This window comes from Lissotriton vulgaris, chromosome 11 (assembly GCF_964263255.1).
Source record: "Lissotriton vulgaris chromosome 11, aLisVul1.2, whole genome shotgun sequence".
In the NCBI taxonomy this organism is placed as follows: domain Eukaryota; kingdom Metazoa; phylum Chordata; class Amphibia; order Caudata; family Salamandridae; genus Lissotriton; species Lissotriton vulgaris.
In genome coordinates this window covers 281,835-301,342 of record NC_141699.1, presented here as the reverse complement: position 1 = coordinate 301,342, position 19,508 = coordinate 281,835, and the positions used below count along the sequence as shown (strand labels likewise).

General features: G+C 48.1%; 1 protein-coding gene across 1 annotated transcript in view; it reads left to right on the top strand.

Moving 5' to 3' along the window:
* The window catches only part of DGCR8 (DGCR8 microprocessor complex subunit), a 236,955-nt gene that overhangs the window by 161,495 nt on the left and 55,952 nt on the right, over positions 1-19,508 (top strand). The window contains exon 10 of the mRNA XM_086942619.1: positions 18,284-18,366. Within this exon, the coding sequence (XP_086798745.1) occupies positions 18,284-18,366 (83 nt within the window). The remainder of the gene's footprint in view (positions 1-18,283; positions 18,367-19,508) is intronic.

Sequence of the window (19,508 nt, the reverse complement as noted above, 5' to 3'; positions counted from 1 at the left end):
GGGACGAGCTATGCCCCGAAGTTGGCGGACATCTGGAGAGGGTCGCGGGATCGCCTGTCGGCCTTACCCAAGACCCTGCAGCGCAAGCCACGGCCCCGCCTGCTGGCCCGGCCACGGACATACTTGCTGCGCCGAGGGTTTCGAAACCGAAACTGAAAGCAACGGTCTCGACTGCACCTAAAATGGCCGAACCGAAACCGAAACCGAAAGTAAAGGACTCAATCGTCCCTAAGATGGCGGTCGCAACGGCAAAAACAAATAAACCGGCGGCCTCATCGACTCCGTCGACCTCCGGTCCGCAGAAGCCGAAGAAACACAGCGATTCCGCAGGGTCGAAATCGGCGCCGGAGGAGAGATCCTCTAAGAAGGGCGGTACGCACAAGACAAGCGCGCCGGCGCAAGCAAAGCCAGCCAAGGCAACAGACACAGCCCCGGCTCCAACGGGGGCATCTGCGCATCGCTCCAAGGACTCGGGGTCGGCGCCGTCCATCCCTCCAAAAGACCAACGGAGCGTCGCATCCGAAAGCAAGGCCACCTCGTCGGTGCCAAAGACATCGGTCACCGACGCATCTCTCGTGGCTGCTTCACTGCAAAGAATTAAGGAGAAGGCTTTCTCTTCGTCGACGCCAACGCCATCGACGCAGAAGGCGGCAGACGTCCCGGTCAAGCCCGCAAGTAAACTCCTCTTCCTTCTACCGCCAAAAGTGGCGCCGAAGGCCTTCTCATCAAAATCGACGCCAAAGAAGTCGGAATCTTCTACGGCAGGGGCATCTTCGGGTCAAGTGCTCGACCCAGAAGAGGATTCGGAGTGTTTCATAGACGCGGACACGGGGAAGTTAACCCTTTACAAAAGGAAGATAACTTCGCAGCCGGTGGAATCCTATGTCATCCCCCTAAAGAAGAAGAAGTTTCCACAGGACGCCTCAGGCCTCATGGAACCTATCCAGCCTCCTCTGGGAAGGAGCCCAACACCGTCTCCAGGCCACTCGGACAGTGAGGGCTATGGTGAAGATGAACAATACACGTTCCCAGTAAATGAACCTGATGCACAGCCAGATTCTTATTATGTCATGGGGGACCAAGGCACCCAAGATGTGGGACAAGACCCACAGACTTTCAGTACACGTGCATCCCCTACAGAGGATTCTGCAGGTTTTCATGCACTCATTGAGAGGGCAGCTGCTAATCATGATGTGGACATGCATGCTGACCCAGTTGAGGAAGACTTTCTATTCGACACCTTTTCAGTTTCGGAAAGAACCGTAAAGACCCTGCCTATGCTCAAAGGGGTCCTCAAGCATGCTGCGGACATCTTTAAAGAGCCTACCAGGGCGAGGGTGGTCAACCCACGTATTGAAAAGAAGTACAGACCAGCGCCTGCAGACCCTGCATACATTCGAGGACAGTTGCCGCTTGACTCCCTGGTGGTAGCAAACGCACGCAAGAGGGCCAACTCCCAAACAACGGGTGAAGCTCCTCCCCCGGATAAGGAGTCCAAAGTGCTAGAGGCAGGAGGCAAGAGAGTGGCGGCACAGGCTGCCAATTTCTGGCGTATTGCAAATACACAGGCACTACTGGCACGTTATGATAGATCACATTACGACAAACTAGAGCAGATTGTGGAACACCTGCCTCCGCAGTTTCAAGAGGGCACCAAAATGATTATACAAGAAGGACAATTGATCTCCAACGCGGCCATAAAGTGTGCACTTGATGCCGCGGACACAGCCGCTAGGGCCATTAACACCAGTGTCATGCTCAGAAGACAGGCTTGGCTCCGCATATCGGGGTTCAAACCTGACATTCAAACAACCATACTTAATCAACCAGTCAATCCGGATAGACTGTTTGGTCCAGATGTTGACACCACCCTGGAAAAAATTAAAAAGGACACTGAAACTGCTAAATCTATGGGGGCCCTACAATCACAGCAGTTTCGTGGCAATAATTTTCGTCGCTCAGGTGCCCGTGGAGTCACCAGAGGACAGTTGGGTCAACAATCACAGTTCCCTAGAGGTGGAGCACAGTCCTCGTACCCCAAACAAAACAAAAGGGGCTACAGGGGAAACAGCAACAAAGGACGTGGCAAAGGAGGCAACAATTCACGCTCCTCTGCCCCAAGCAACCAGTGACTCTCTGTCACTGCCCCCCGACCATTTAACACCTGTCGGGGGGAGAATACAGCAGTTCCTGCCCGTCTGGATCAACATCACCACAGACAGGTGGGTGCGACAGCTTATCCAGTACGGTTATTGTCTAGAGTTAAAGTCCACTCCACCCAACATTCCACCAAGGCAAAGACCTATGTCCGCAGAGCACTTGCACTTATTGCAGCAGGAAGTGTTGGTGATGCTGCAAAAAGGGGCAATAGAGCTCGTGCCAGTGGGGGAGGAAGGAACAGGGGTTTATTCCCTGTACTTCCTCATTCCAAAGAAGGACGGATCTCTCAGACCAATTCTGGATCTCCGTCCCCTCAATCTGTACATACTGTCAGAGCATTTCCACATGCTTACACTGCAACAGATCCTTCCTATGTTAAACAAAGGAGACTTCTTAGCAACCTTAGATCTCAAGGATGCTTATTTCCACATTCCGCTACATCCGTCCCACAGAAAGTACCTCAGGTTCACTATCCAGGGCACGCATTATCAGTTCAAAGTCCTACCCTTCGGAGTCACAACTGCCCCAAGGGTGTTTACCAAGTGTCTGGCGACAGTAGCAGCGCACCTCAGGAGGCAGAACATCCATGTCTACCCCTACCTCGACGACTGGCTCGTTCAAGCCAGGTCGGAACGGCAGTGCGCCGCGGACATGTCGACTACCATTCACCTCCTTCACGACCTGGGTTTCTCGTTGAATTACCCAAAGTCACACCTTCAGCCGGCACATGTCCGGCAGTTTCTGGGTGCGACAATCAATACCCTGACGGCCAAGGCGCAACCAAACCAGGTCAGGATAGACGGCATACAGTCTTTAATCCAGAAGTTCAGACCGGGACACTCACTTCCAGCAAGAGTGTTCATGCAGTTGATAGGCATGATGGCCTCCTGCATCTTCATAGTCCCTCACGCACGGTTGCATATGCGCCCGCTCCAGGAGTGCTTAGCAAATCAGTGGACACAGGCTCAGGGACAATTAACAGACCTAGTGTTGGTTACCAGTCGGGCATACAACTCTCTGCATTGGTGGACTCCACACAACCTTTGCAAGGGCCGACTGTTCCAGGAGCCAGTGCCACAGGTTATCCTGACAACGGACGCATCTCTCCAGGGATGGGGAGCTCATCTGCTCACTTACACGGTGCAGGGACTATGGACGACGCAGCAGCAGAAGATGCACATCAACTATCTAGAACTGATGGCGATCTTCATGGCACTCAAGTCCTTCATTGTACATCTGTGCAACAAGGTGGTGTTAGTCCGGACGGACAACATGACCGCGATGTACTACATCCAGAAGCAGGGAGGCACCCACTCACCACAGCTGTCTCACCTGGCTCAGAGCATGTGGAAGTGGGCCATTCAGAGGAACATCTTCCTCATGGCAGAACACCTCCCAGGGAAGGACAATCAGATGGCGGATCTGCTCAGCAGATACAGTCATCAAATGCACGAGTGGGAGATACATCCATCGGTACTCCTGCCGTACTTCCAAAGGTGGGGTCGTCCAGACATAGACCTGTTCGCCACAAGGGAGAACGCAAAATGCCAAAGCTTCGCCGCCAGGTTCCCACACCCCCAATCGCAGGGCAATGCGATATGGATGAACTGGTCAGGCAAATTTGCTTACGCTTTTCCCCCGACACCTCTGATACCACTGGTGGCGAGAAAACTAAGGCAACACTCGATGACACTCATCCTAGTTGCTCCAACGTGGGCGCGCCAAGCCTGGTACACCACGTTCCTCGAACTCTCAGTGGTGCCGCATCAAAGACTGCGCCTCACGCCCAGACTTCTGACGCAGAACCATGGAGAAATTCAGCATCCAGATCCGCAACAGCTCAACCTAGCGATCTGGCTCCTGAAGTCTTAGAGTTTGGATACCTCAACCTACCTCCTGAATGCATGAACATCATCAAGGAGGCAAGGAAGCCGTCAACCAGGGCATGCTATGCCGCAAAATGGAAACGTTTTGTCATTTACTGTGCAGACAATGACATAAACCCGCTAGATGCATCTATCCCTAACATCATTTGCTATCTGTTACACCTTTATAAGTGCAAGCTAGCGTTCACTTCTATTCGGATACATCTATCCGCCATCGCAGCTTACCTTCAAAATAGGCAGCACCTCTCAGTCTTCAGGGTGCCTGCCATTAAAGCGTTTCTTGAAGGTCTGAAACGAGTCATTCCCCCAAGAACACCGCCAGCTCCGGTGTGGAACCTCAATGTGGTCCTCACCAGACTGATGGGACCGCCATTTGAGCCACTGCACTCGTGTGAACTGCAATTCCTGACGTGGAAAGTAGCTTTCCTAATTGCTATTACGTCACTGAGGCGTGTTAGTGAGCTACAAGCGCTCACAATCCAAGAGCCATTCATCCAAATAGGGTAGTGCTACGTACTAACCCCAAATTCCTTCCAAAGGTGGTGTCACATTTTCATCTCAACCAAACTATCGACTTGCCGGCATTCTTCCAGAACCCACAAACAGTGGCGGAAAGAATGCTCCATACGTTAGACGTACGGAGGGCGTTGATGTACTACATAGACAGGACACAACACTTTAGGAAAACAAAACAACTTTTTGTTGCCTTCTCACCACAACACAAAGGCAACCCGATTTCCAAAGCAGGAATAGCCAGATGGATTGTTAAGTGCATTCAAATCTGTTATCAAAAAGCAAAGCGCACTTTAACAATACCCCCAAGGGCGCACTCCACACGCAAATTGGGGGCATCCATGGCTTTCCTAGGAAACATTCCTTTAGAGGACATTTGCAGAGCAGCCACGTGGATTACACCACATACCTTTACAAAACACTACTGTGTTGATGTACATTCCAAACAGCAAGCGGCTGTAGGACAGGCTGTTCTCAAGACACTTTTTCAGGTTTCTGCAGCTGGCACGGGCAACCGCCGCTGATGGAGGGACTGCTATGTATTCTATGCTAAGATATGAATTTAGCAGCCCACATGCCTCGAACTGAATATGCTACTTACCAGTATGCATCTGTTCTTGGCATGTAGGGCTGCTAACATTCATATCGCCCACCCTCCTCCCCGGTGCCCGTCGCAGCTGCAGATATACTATTGTATTCAATCATTAGCATGGACATCCTTTACACTTTTCACTCCATCCTCTGCCACAATGGCGAAAAACAATCTGGGGATGGAGCCGATGCCCATGCGCACTGTAGTCCAGGGGAGGAGCCACCCATCTCAGGATACTTCGAAGACTCTTCCAGGACAACAATGTGCGATCATCCGGACCCAACACTAGGTGGCGATCTAATGCTAAGATATGAATGTTAGCAGCCCTACATGCCAAGAACAGATGCATACTGGTAAGTAGCATATTCATTCCTCAGCAGTAGCTACCCAGTGCTACCAATTTGCACTGTGCGGTTCCAACTAAGTCTGTGAATTTGACATGACGCCAGTTTATAATAGGGGCACACTAGCATGTCTGTCTCAGTATTTGTATTTGTGCACCGTCCCAGAAGACTGTTACACTGACCAAATTCCTCCACTTTCAACAGCAACTAGGGCAAATGGTTTTGCCAAAGGTCTTGAAGTTCAACCCCTGTCATCTTTGATGCAAGATGTCATTGTCGAACCGGCTTGACATTTGTCTGCGGGCTCTTATCACAACTCAGCAACTGGTAACTCTTCTGTTCGAGGCATGTGGGCTGCTGAATTCATATCTGTGCATAGATCGCCACCTATTGTTGGGTCCGGATGATTGCACATTGTTGTCCTGGAAGAGTCTTCGAAGTATCACGAGATATGTGGCTCCTCCCCTGGACTACAGTGCGCATGGGCACCCTCTCCATCTTCAGTTTTTTTTTTTCCGCCATTGGGTTCGGATGTACTTTCTTGACTCGAGTTCGGAATCGATATAAAACACTTTTCGCAAGGCCAAAAGGCCTTCGGGGTGTCGGTATTGTCTCTCGTTCGGTGCCTGTACTTGATCCAGTTCTTCGAACAGGACGTCGGAGGCCGTTTGCCTTTTCGACACCAAAGGCCCCAACAACTATCGACGATGGAACGGAGCCCGTTCAAGAGATGCCCCGTCTGCAAGTCCAAATATCCTCACATTGATGTGCACCCAGTGTGCAATAAATGTTTATCTCTGGACCACGACGAGGCCAGCTGTATGGCCTGTTCCAGGTTCCGGTCAAAGAAGACGCTTCGACACGCCGCACGACAGTCTACGCAGGAAACGGCGCCTGACCCAGAGAACATCTTTGAGGACGATGAAGGCGTTGATGAAGAGGATCCTGACCAGCAGTCGGGCCCTGCGTCGGAGCAAGACTCTAACTTCGATGTGGACGAAGAAGAAGACTACGTCCATGAAGAAGACGTCGTCGAGGTAGGAGACGACGCAGAGGCCATCGGAGCAGTCAATGACGACTCAAGCAATGAGCAAGGCCCACCCGCAATCGCGGGGCCCAATACTGACACTGTACTCTCTACGGCTCAGGTCGAGGCATCGCCGGAAGGCCTTAGCCAAGATCTTAACCCACATTCTATAGCCCCGTGTCAAGGCCAGGCTAAGAATACTTCTAAGGAGCCATCGGTCGATCCACCAAAACCGAAACCGACAGATGCAAAATTGAAACTGAAACTGCTGAAGTCAGTCCTCGGATCGACGGCCTCGGATTAGTCGGCTCCGATCAAGTCTAAAAGTGTAATCGACCCTTCGGGGTCACAAGGGGGCGTTGGCCCGAAGAGCGGGGCGCTGAAGCCTGTCTCTACGGTCAAGCACGTCGCTTTGACGCCGTGGAGGTCCAAACATGGCAACACTGGCAAGGGATTCAAGGCTAAAAAGGCTGTCGATCCGAAGCTTACAGCCTCCAAGCCAATGTTAAGCAAGGCCTTCGAGTCGAAGAGCAAACCAGATTCGAAAGAGCATATCTCGTCAAAGCAAAAGACCGTGCCTGCTGCGCACCAGGACCTCGAGTCGACGCAAGGCCGCAAGCAAGCTGGTGATCCGACGAAGTCAGTCGGATCGAAGACAACGACACCCTCAAAAAAGGTCGGTTTGTCTCCAGTGCTTCCTCCACCAATTAAATACGGACTGCCCCCGACCGCTCGACCCAAAGCGTTCGAGCCACAGAAGAGCACCGAGACGTCCAAGAAGGTGTCTGTACTTTCCAGGTCTCCGTCCATTCAGGAGGAGGTGGTGTTCCAGGCACCATCATATGACAATCAGTCTAAGCTGTTCATCGACTCTGATTCTGGCAGACTCACCATTCACAAACGGAAAATCGCTTCAGAACATCCTTTGGAATCATACAAAATCCCTCTCAAAAGGAAAAGGGATTCTGCCACCTCACCGGTTCTCTTTGAACCTGTGAAGTCATATGCACAAAACTATGCCTATTCTCCCACACGCACCAATGAGGATGTGGGGGAGGGATACAATGAGGATGAATTTACTTATCCTGCTGACACAGATCAGGAGGAACCTCAACCCTGGAGTGACCCTGTTGACCCTGATGAGCCACACACCACGCCTGATACTCAGTCCTATACTGTCAAGACCTCGCCTACTGAAGACACGGTGGCGTTTAATGCATTGATTGAAAGGGCAGCCAATAACCATGATGTGGAAATGCACGCTGACCCAGTGGAGGAAGACTTTCTGTTTGATACTTTCTCAACCTCAAAGATCAGTAAAGACATTGCCTATGCTAAAGGGTGTCCTTAAACACGCTACTGACATTTTCAAGGAAACCACAAGGGCAAGAGTTGTAAACCCAAGGATTGAAAGGAAATACCGGCCTGCGCCTGTGGACCCTACGTACATTAAAGGCCAGCTCCCATTGGACTCCCTAGTGGTGGCTAATGCTCGCAAGAGAGCAAACTCTCAAACAAGTGGTGATGCTCCTCCTCCGGACAAAGAATCCAAAATCTTGGAAGCTTCTGGCAAACGTGTAGCGGCTCAAGCGGCGAATATTTGGAGGATCTCAAATACACAGGCCCTATTAGCCAGATATGATAGGGCTCATTACGGCATGTTAGAGCAGCTACTACAACACCTGCCTGATGTTTATAAGGAGGGAGCAGAAATGCTGATACAGGAAGGAAAGTTGAGTTCAAATGCATCCATCAAGTATGCTCTTGATGCAGCAGACACTGCAGCTAGGTCCATCAACACTAGTGTAATGCTGAGACGGCATGCCTGGCTAGGCATCTCTGGTTTTAAACCAGAAATCCAAACAACTTTGCTCAATCAGCCAGTTAAGTTCTTTTTGGTCCTGATGTAGACACAACCCTTGAAAAGATTAAAAAAGACACTGAGACAGCAAAATCCATGGGGGCTCTGCAGTCACAACAGTTCAGGAGCGGTTCCTTTCGTCGCTCCGGTAACAGGGGAGCCTCTAGAGGTCAAGCATCGCAGCAAGCCCAATACAACAAAGGGAGCACGCAGACCACCTATAACAAGAATAACAGGGGTGGATATCGTGGGAACAGCACCAAAGGCAGAGGACGTGGAAATAATAATGCCAGATCCTCCGCCACCAATAAACAGTGACGCCTTGTCACTGCACCCAGACCATATAACACCGGTCGGGGGAAGACTCCAGCAGTTCCTGTCAGTCTGGGAAGGCATTACCACAGACAGGTGGGTGAGACCACTTATCCAATACGGCTATTGTCTGGAACTAACCTCCACTCCTCCCAACATACCCCCAAGGCACCGTCCTATGTCCGCAGAGCACATGCACTTATTGCAGCAAGAAGTACTCTGCATGCTGCAAAAAGGGGCCATAGAACTCGTGCCTTTAGAACAGCAGGGTACAGGGGTGTACTCACTGTACTTCTTAATCCCAAAGGACGGGTCTCTCCGGCCCATTCTAGACCTCAGACCCCTGAACCAGTACATCTTGTCAGAACATTTTCACATGCTGACTTTACAGCAAGTTCTACCATTGCTCAGTCAGGGGGACTTCTAGCAACCCTAGACCTAAAGGATGCGTATTTCCACATTCCCATTCACCCAGGTCACAGGAAATATCTCAGGTTCACCGTCAACAACCAGCATTACCAATTCAAGGTCCTGGCTTTCAGGGTCACTACTACCCCAAGGGTGTTCACCAAGTGCTTAGCGACAGTGGCTGCACACCTTCGAAGACAACAAATCCATGTCTATCCTTACCTGGACGACTGGCTTATCCAAGCAAAGTCAGCCCAGCAATGTGCCAGCCACATGTCCCGCACAATTCACCTCCTACACAGTCTAGGATTTTCACTGAATTACCCAAAATCACACCTTCAGCCCGCACATGTACAACAGTACCTGGGTGCGACAATAAACACTCTGACAGCAACAGTGCAGCCAAACTCTGCCAGAGTCAACAGCATGCAATTGCTCATTCAGAAATTCAGGCCCCAACACTCACTCCCAGCGCAGGTATTCATGCAGCTGATAGGTATGATGGCCTCCTGCATCTTCATAGTCCCGCACGCCAGGCTACACATGCGTCCGCTTCAAGGATGCTTGGCACGACCGTGGAACCAGGCTCATGGACATCTGAGAGACCTAGTGTTGGTGACCGGTCGTGCATACAACTCTCTGCATTGGTGGAACACACAAAACCTTTGCAGGGGACGACCGTTCCAAGAGCCTGTCCCACAAATAGTGCTGACAACGGACGCATCTCTCCAGGGCTGGGGAGCGCATGTCCTCCATTATACCGTGCAGGGACTATGGACGACGCAGCAGCAAAAGATGCACATCAACCTGCTGGAGCTGATGGCAATCTTCATGGCAATGAAGGCGTTCAAATTGCACTTGTGCAACAAAGTCGTGCTGATCCGGACGGACAACATGACTGCCATGTATTACATCCAGAGGCAGGGAGGGACACACTCTCCAAAATTGTCTCATCTAGCCCAGAGCATGTGGAAGTGGGCTATTCAAAGAAACATGTTACTCATGGCGGAACATCTCCCAAGCAAGGACAACCAGATGGCGGACCTGCTCAGCAGGCACAGCCATCAGATGCACGAGTGGGAGATACACCCCTCGGTGCTCCAACCATATTTCCAGCAGTGGGGTCATCCAGAGATAGACCTATTCGCCACAAAGGAAAACGCAAAAAGCCAAACCTTCGCCGCCAGGTTACCACACCCGCAGTCTCAGGGCAATGCGATATGGATGAACTGGTCGGGCAGATTTGCGTACGCTTTTCCTCCAGCACCGCTCATACCGCTAGTGGCACGCAAACTGCGGCAGCACTCCATGACGCTCATCCTGGTTGCTCCAACGTGGGCAAGGTAGGCCTGGTACACCACGTTCCTGGAACTTTCAGTGGTGCCTCACCAACGATTGCGCCTCACGCCCAGTCTCCTCACTCAGAGCCATGGAGACATTCAGCACCCAGATCCACAACAGTTGAGCCTTGCAATATGGCTCCTGAGGTCCTAGAGTTTGGCTACCTCAACTTGCCCCCCTGACTGTATGAACATCATCAAGGAGGCAAGACGACATACAACTAGGGCATGCTATGCGGCCAAATGGAAGCGATTTGTCATTTACTGTTCCAATAATGACATTAATCCGCTAGATGCATCCACGCAAAACATCATATGTTATTTGTTGCATCTATACAGATGCAATCTGGCATATAGTTCCATCAGGATACATTAGGCCGCCATGGCAGCATATCTTCAAAACAGGCAGCATCTTTCCCTTTTCAGGGTGCCTGCCATTAAAGCTTTTATGGAAGGACTCAAGAGTGATCCCTCCCAGACACCCTCCTTCACCTGTCTGGAATCTAAACATAGTTCTCACCAGACTGATGGGACCACCCTTTGAACCTCTTCACTCTTGTGAGATAGTTTCTTACATGGAAAGTGGCTTTTCTGGAAGCCATCACATCGCTAAGAAGAGTTAGTGAGCTTCAAGCCCTAACTATTCAAGAGCCTTTCATACAGATTCATGCTAATAGGGTGGTGCTACGTACCAACCCTAAATTCATGCCTAAGGTGGTGTCGCAGTTCCACATTAATCAAACCATAGAACTGCCAGTTTTCTTCCCAAATCCAGATTCTGTGGCTGACCGAGCACTGCACACCTCAGATGTTAAAAGAGCTCTCCTGTATTACATCGAAAGGACAAAGGATTTTATAAAGACTAAACAACTGTTTGTTGCCTTCTCTCCACAACACAAAGGCAACCCCATTTCCAAATCCGGTATAGCCAGATGGATTAAGTGCATACAGATCTGTTATCAAAAAGCTAAACGCACATTAACAGTTCGCCCAAGAGCGCATTCCACACGCAAGTTAGGGGCATCCATGGCTTTCCTAGGTAACATTCCCCTAGAGGATATATGTAGAGCAGCCACATGGACCACCATACATACATTTACCAAACACTACTGCGTAGATGTACACTCCAAACAGCAAGCTGCTGTAGGACAGGCTGTTCTCAAACCCTTTTTCAGACTGCTGCAGCTGGCACGGGCAACCACCGCTAAGGAGGTAACTGCTATTTATTCTATGCACAGATATGAATTCAGCAGCCCACATGCCTCGAACGGAATATGCTACTTACCAGTATGCATCTGTTCTTGGCATGTAGGGCTGCTGACATTCATATCGCCCTCCCTCCTCCCCGGTGCCTGTCGCAGCTGTAGCACTCAGAATCATTCTCAGGCATGGTCATCACTTACTGTATTACACCATCTCTGCCACAATGGCGAAAAACAATATGAAGATGGAGAGGATGCCCATGCGCACTGTAGTCCAGGGTAGGAGCCACCTATCTCATGATACTTCGAAGACTCTTCCAGGACAACAATGTGCAATCATCGGAACCAACACTAGGCGGCGATCTATGCACAGATATGAATGTCAGCAGCCCTACATGCCAAGAACAGATGCATACTGGTAAGTAGCATATTCCATCCCATTGCACCATATGGAGGTCTGTGAGTGGGCGGTTATGTTTGGCTAGTATCTGCATGTTTATGCCAGAGATTTCTCCTTCCCCACCCCGTTCAGCTAAGTCTCTACTTATGGAGCTGTGGGTGTACGGAACACTACTCGGAAACTAGCAATTTACATACTAGTTCTGTCTGATGCTGGCATGTACATAGAATTGCAAAATGCCTTTAGTCCAGACACGTCGCTAGAGAAAACAAACTGTATGCCTTAGAATATTCTATATTTGAGGTGCTGTATGTAAAGCTGAGAAGCCTTGTAGCTGAAGTGGTTTTCAGGGTGACCTATGTCTGAAAATGTGATGGAGTTTTGCAGTCCCCTTGGAGCCTTTGAAGTTGTTTAGTAGGTATGCCAAGATAAAGCCCATTACAGTAATCTAATCTTGAAAGGATTAGAGATGTACCACCGTAATCCTGCTTTCTGAGGGAATCGGTGGAAGAATTTTTTTTAATGGCCTTAAGGATAAAAAAGCTGGAAGATGACACAGCTTTGACTTGAGCTTCAAAGTCAAGTCTTTGATCTATGACCACACCCAGGTTTTTCACCTTGGGAACCGGGGGAGGTGCTGACTCTAGATCATCTGGCCACCAGATTTATGACCAAGAGGGAGAGAATTTACCAAATAAAATGTCCTCTGTTTTCCCGGAGTTTAATTTAAGACCGTGGGAGCTCATCCAAGAGCTAGCTGCTGTCATGCAGTCTCTAAACCTGTTTACTGGTGGTGAAGGGTTTTTAGTGATGGTAACCACAATTTGGACATCATCTACGTATGACGTCAGTGCCATCCCAAAAGATCTAATAAGGGATGCCAGTTCCAGAACATAAATGTTGAAAAGTCGGGCTTCAGGAAGAGCCCGGCGGCACTCCGCAGGGAAGTGTGAAAGATGAAGAGGTCAGTTTCCCCAGGGCCACCGATTGCTTTCCTCCTTTCTTGCGGGTAGAATACAATGTCAAGGCCTTTCCGGAGATGCCCAGCGCCTACAAGGTTTTTAGCAGGGTTTTATGATCAACGGTATCGAAGGCTGCCGACAAGTCAAGCAACACCAGGGCGGCAGCACTGTTCTAATCTAGTCGGTGGCCTTAATCAGTGCTGTTTCGGTGCTATGCTCTGAACCCGAACCCAAACTGCTCCTCATCCAATAAGTCATGCTCTACTAGATACGTGGTCAGTTGGATATTCATAACCTTTATACCAGTTTAGCTAGCACTGGGAGACGCAAGATGGGTCTGTAATTCCCTGGATCCTGAGCATCAAGATTAGCTTTTTTTTTTTTTAAAGGAGCAGAATTGACACTCTTCCATATCGAAGGAAAAGTACCTTTTGTAAACATAGCGTTAAAAATGGAAGTTAACCTCAACCCAAGTACCGCCGGGCCTTTTTTAAATATCAATGGTGGCAGCGGATCGTAAGGGGAACTAGATCTTATTTTAAAGATGAGGATCGTTATCTCAGCTACTGTTACTTCTCTAAATTCTGCAAAAATGGGGTCGTTAGGACATAATACCTTTGATGTATTGTCCTTATCTAGATTTGGGTGTACCCCATTATCAAAGGTGGTAAAAATGTGCTCCGCTTTATTTTGAAAATGCTGGGCTAGATGGTTGCAAAAAGCCTGCGAGTGGTTACTCCTTTCTCTAACTGGGGACATAGACAGTTTGGTCACCACTCGGAAAAAAGTTCTTTGGAGGAGTTTTCAGCCTTCTTAATTTTTTTTGAGAAGTAAGTAGCTTTTTCCGATAGTAACAATTTTTTATAGCCTGCTATTAGTAGTTTGTATTTCCCTCAATTCTTGTTCACTATAATTGCTTCTCCAGCAACGCTCTTGTCTTCGACACTCCTGTTTTTTTGTCTAAGAGTGTCGGTGAACCAGGGAGTGGATGGAGTATTGCTATAACCTGTAGACTTTTTAAGGGGAGTTAATGCATTGTGAGCCATTCATTGAAATGAACAGAGGCTAATTCAGGTTCTTGTGGACCCTTGGTAGATGTTTGGATAAGCTGATGGTTAACCTGATTGCTGTCAACCTGTTTCCAGTTTCGATATAATCCTGTTGATTTATTAGGTTGGCTGGGCTGGACCTTGACTGGGTTCTAAAGCTCAAATATGATGGCACTATGATCAGTCCAGCACTGTGGTTGAACTTGCTTAACCCCAAGTGCTTTATGGTTGGAGCAAATCCCATCCAGCTTATGGCCGGCCTGATGAGTGGGGCTTTGACCCTTTGATTTAGTCCAGCAAGTGTCATAGTATCGATCAGCGTAATGGTATTAACATCTGTATCTACTTCAAGATGATAATTAAAATCCCCAAGTATAGTAAAGTTATTTTCTAGTGCACAGGTTTCCAACAGTGTATAAAAAGAGGCAAGGAACACATTTTTCTTTTCCCCTGGGGGACGATAGATTAGTATTCCTTTAAAAGAGATACAATTGGCAATTTTAAAACTAAATGACAATAGCTCACAGTTTGTCGAGGGAATAGACACAAATGCCCCTGTGTAAGTGTCTTGATATATGACAGCAAGACCGCCACCCTTTTTGTTCTTCCTGTCATGTCTGAAGACAGAATAGCCTGGAGGTACAGCCGAGCAAAAGTCTGGCCCTGAAGCCTGATCATCCCAGTTTTCAGTAACAAAGAACAGATCTAGGCCCTGAGCATCGATTTAGCTCGGAGATGTCTAGTTTATGTTTGTGCACTGATCTGATATTTAAAAGTGCGCCTCGGGTATTTGTTTATTCTTGGGATTGTTGCTCCTAAGCGGCCCAATACTCAGATGCATATTTTCTGTGGGAAGGATGTGGTTTACTTTAAAACCACAATTCTTGCCTTTTATATGCCCAATTGTGTCTAAGCCTTTACCCAGGATATGAGTGCAGCTTTCATCTATATTTGGTAGAGATTGATTTAATATTTTTAAATCATGGCTTGTATATGTGAGTCGGGCTGCATTTCTGGCGGCGCGTCGGCTTTGGGTCCGGTGAATCATGAGCGGTTAAGTAGTGAAGGAAAACCACTAGCTTGCTAACTCCCTGAACCAGAAGTGAGTATGACTTTTAGGGGAGGGATTATGTCTCTCCGCACAAACTGCACGAAAAGCCACGGCGGACCGGAGACGCACCCAGGAGGGAGCTGAAGTCAAAAGGAATCAGCAGCACTGCGAGTCAAAATGGCAGAAAAAACATACGTTTTGCTTTTGCTACCATGATAAAAACACAGGATAAAAACACTACAGCTATGTAGAATGGCAACAGTGGCAACCGCATCCCCCCCACACCGTGAAGGAATTGACCCTCTGTTTAGTTAGCCTACAATGTCTAAGAATGGACTTTGACACTGTAGGGGTACAGATCTCATGCACCTGTACCTTCACCACTGGTATAGTGCACCCAGCTAGAGGAGTGACTGATCTATTCCAGGGCAGTGGGTTGTAGGGATGGCACACAGGGGTGTGTACCATGTCGACTCTTCACTTTGTTCTGCTCCAAAACCAGCAGCCTGCAAGTCAGTGTGTGTGTGTGAAGGTACAGGACCTCTAAGAGTGACACAATAAGTGCTGCAGCCCTTAGAGGCCTTCTCTGGTCACAGTGCCCTGGGTACCTGTGGTACCATTTACCAGGGGCTGACCTGTGGCCAGAGATGCCAATTGGGTTTAGGCTTCAAAGCAGTTTTAGGGAAAGAACATATGACTTGAGTACCTGATCAGCAGGGGCCCAGGGCACACTCAGTCAAAGCACATCAGCAGTTCAGCAAAAGGTGGGGGCAACCATGCAGAAAGAGGGCACTTTCTCACAGGTATGACTTTTCGGAAGTTGCCAGCTTTGTGTTGGCACACTTAAGAACTCTGGGACAGGATTAATGCCCACTTCCCACAGGAAGTGGTCATACATGGGGCATAGTGACCCCCGGGGTACGTAGCCTATTGGCTAATACTCTGCACTCTCCTAACACCCATAAATGTTGTATTTAGGTGAGTTCCTGGCATCAGAAAATCCAATCCTGCTGACCTGAAAGACGAAGGATGAGGAGAGTGGCATCCTACAAAAACAGGAGATCCAGCAACAGACTTGACGCCAACCCTGCTGGCCGACCTGCTGACCTCACCAATCGCAGCTGCAGGACAAGTCACACTTTGGCACAGAGTCCCCAAAGCCCTGGCAATCTGCCAGAACTTCACACAGGAAGCTAGACTTCCCAAGAAGTAGCTGACCTGCAGGCCTCCAAAGACCCCTCGAAGGACTTTGTGACTGTAGAAACCAGACGCCTGAAGACACCACTGCACCTGTCGCGCGAAGCCAGAGTTTAAGTTTGCCACTGTTCTCACCGTGGCCCTCCAAAGACAGTTCACCGTGAGTTCTCCCCCCCCCCCCCCCCAGTAAATTCTCTGTTGCTGCCTCTGCACGCAGTCCCCCTCACCCGCGACTGGTTAGAAGACCCAACGCCTACCTCTGAACCTGTTGCCCCTGGACCATGGAGAAGAGGACCAAAGGTGTCCCGAGCATTGTGAGGCCTAAGCTCCCCTGTCTGTTCCGCCGACTGGTCTCCCAGTACGAGCCTGCAGCCCCTTAATGCGAAGACCGATCCCCATAGAGTAACATTGGGCACCTGGCGCTGTTTGGCACTTCTGCACCTAGTGCCTCTGGTGGTGTTCTGCTGGTGCTGCCTTGGACCTTTCCCACCCCTCACCTTAACTCCTGAAGATTGGTTCCATAGTCGCTGTACTAGTCCTGAATGCCGCATTGACTTTCCCTCCCATTGGATAACATTGCAGCTTCTAAAAATTGAACTGGAAAGAATTTTTATTGAAGAACATATTCTATAGTATAAATCAAAATGAGATATATTGTATAAAGAGCCGGCTTCCTAAAACATTGCGGACTAGTATTCCCAGCCTTTTGCCGCCTCATCTGTCTCTAATAGAGGATTGATTTAACATGCATGATCAGTGACTGCCATCTTCTTCCTTAACTGATTGATTTTATACAGTAGTTACAGAGATCCCGATATTTTATTAAAAGACAAAAGAATCTGATGCATGTATTGCCAATGAACTATTTTATTGGTCAGAGTAATTTAAGTATAAAATATTAAAGTGAAGTTGAATTAAAACCTGTTTGAACAGTTTACGATCACTTCACTCGGTCAGTGCAACATCTTGGTTGAACATAGTATTGAAAAATGTGGCTTAAACTTTTCTGCATTTCACATTTGCTAAATCTCCATTCATCCATATATATGGCACACAGTCAAATGCACCAACATAAGTATTGCCTTGCTGCCATCCCACTCTGGCTATGCATTTTAGTAGCAGCTGTCCTTGATATCCCACTCTGCTACAACTCCTCTTTGCAGAGAAAGTTACTTGTCTGTCAAGTTATTCTTCCCCCATTGACCTCACCTGCCAGATCTTTCCCAAATGCTGTTTGTTGTTCAGAGGTACATATGGATGCTGCTATTAACTATTAGTGTCAAGCGTAGCTGCTTCTTACCCACATGATTTCTTCTGAGCAATTTTCTCAACCCTGACTCACCTTAGGCTGCCTGTGTATTTTTTCACAACTTTGCAAAGAACTGCCGCTGTGGCAAAACGTCATTGATTCATTCTGGGAAGTTCCTATTTAACTTTGTTTTCGTTTAGATTTGTTGTTTTAGTTGAGAACAGCCTTTTTAAAACTGTAATAAATTTGTATGTAAGTGTGTCGTTTTAAGCCTGTACTGTCTACACGGATAAGTTCAATGCGCGAGTGCCCATTGCTTGATTCAATATTTGTTTTCTAGCACTATTAAGTTGAATATATTCTTAATTTAACTTCCTTAGTCTGTCTTCGAAGATGTTTTACATCATTTGCTGTGAAGGTAACAGTTTAAATTACATTTCATAAATTTCAATCAATCATTTGACAGCAAAGCTTTTCCGAACCTATGAATAATTGCACATTGAAGACCTTGCTTCTCCCTTTTTTTCTAGTTCCCAGCATTTGGCAAGCATTTTGATTGTCATTACAGGTTTCTTGACTATATATAATGCATTAAGTTTCTTTCGATTTATGTAAAATTAATTTGTATTAATTGTGTTACTGCAATACTCCCTCTTAAGTTGAGGAAGTTAACTGATTGTGTTTTTTCCCTCCAATATGAACTTCATTTCCTGTACAAATTATTTTAAAGCACGAGCAACGCTGGAAATACTTATTCCAGACTTCATCAAACAGACCGCTGACGATCGTCCCAGAGACCGTGACGAGCTTGGGGTTTGTATACATTTATGTGGGTTTTTTTTTGGGATTGGGGATGTTAATTTGTGCTGCCTGGCATAACCATGCATATTTAGTTTTTTAAATTAATTTCTTGAAAAATGTTAACCTTAATTTTATGTGCCCAAACTCCAGTTAACATTGTTTTCTTTTTGTATTTTTTGTGCTATGTTCATCACACCTTAAATACATTTTTGGTTGTGTTGTACCATTGGTAAATGCTATGGAAAATTAGGGTAAAATAAAATTATCAAATGTTAAACGTGGAAGCAATGAGTCCTCAAATTTTTCCTGAAATTTCCTTTCATACTAGGTCCTATCTAATCCTTGGATGAGTAAGGCTTGTGGATTTTATTCCCTAGCGGAGGAAACAAAACCTATTCCAAATATGAGCACACATTATCTCGTAGAACCTATGTTACGCTACATGAGCGCTTCCCTACAGATTGACATGCTCGCTCTCTAGAGGCTGCTTTGGTGGCAGTAGAGAAGATGAATGATTCTTTAGTGATCCTGGTACTGGGCCCTGTGAGAAAGTGCCATCTTTCTTGCATTGGTATTCCCAACTTTTTGCTGAATTGCTGATGTGCTTTGACTGAGTGTGCCCTGGGCTCCTGCCAACCAGGTGCCCAGGGCCTGTGTTCCTTCCCTAAAACTGTGTTGAAACTAAAACCTAATTGTCATCTTTGGCCACCTGTCCGCCCCTAGTAAATGGTACCCAGGGCATGGTGACCTGAGAATTCCCTCAAGGGCTGCAGCACTTGTTGTGCCACCCTTAGGGGCCCTGTGCTCTGACACCCACATACTGCCTTGCAGACTGAGTGTCTAGGTGCAGAACTAAACAAAGAGTCGACATGGCACACACCCTGTGTGCCATGCCCACAAGCTCACTGCCCTGGCATCCATCAGTCACCCCTCTAGCTGGGTGCCCCATGCCAGTGGTGTGGGTACAGATGCATGAGCCCTGTGCCCCTACAGTGCCCAGGGCCATTCCTGGGCATTGTAAGTGCAGTGCTGCCATTAAGAGTATATGGTGCTGGGAGGTTGCCATTACGAACTCCACAGCGCTATGATGGCTTCACTGAAGACTGAGGTTTGATATCAAACTTCTCAGCACATTAAACCTGCACTGATGCCAG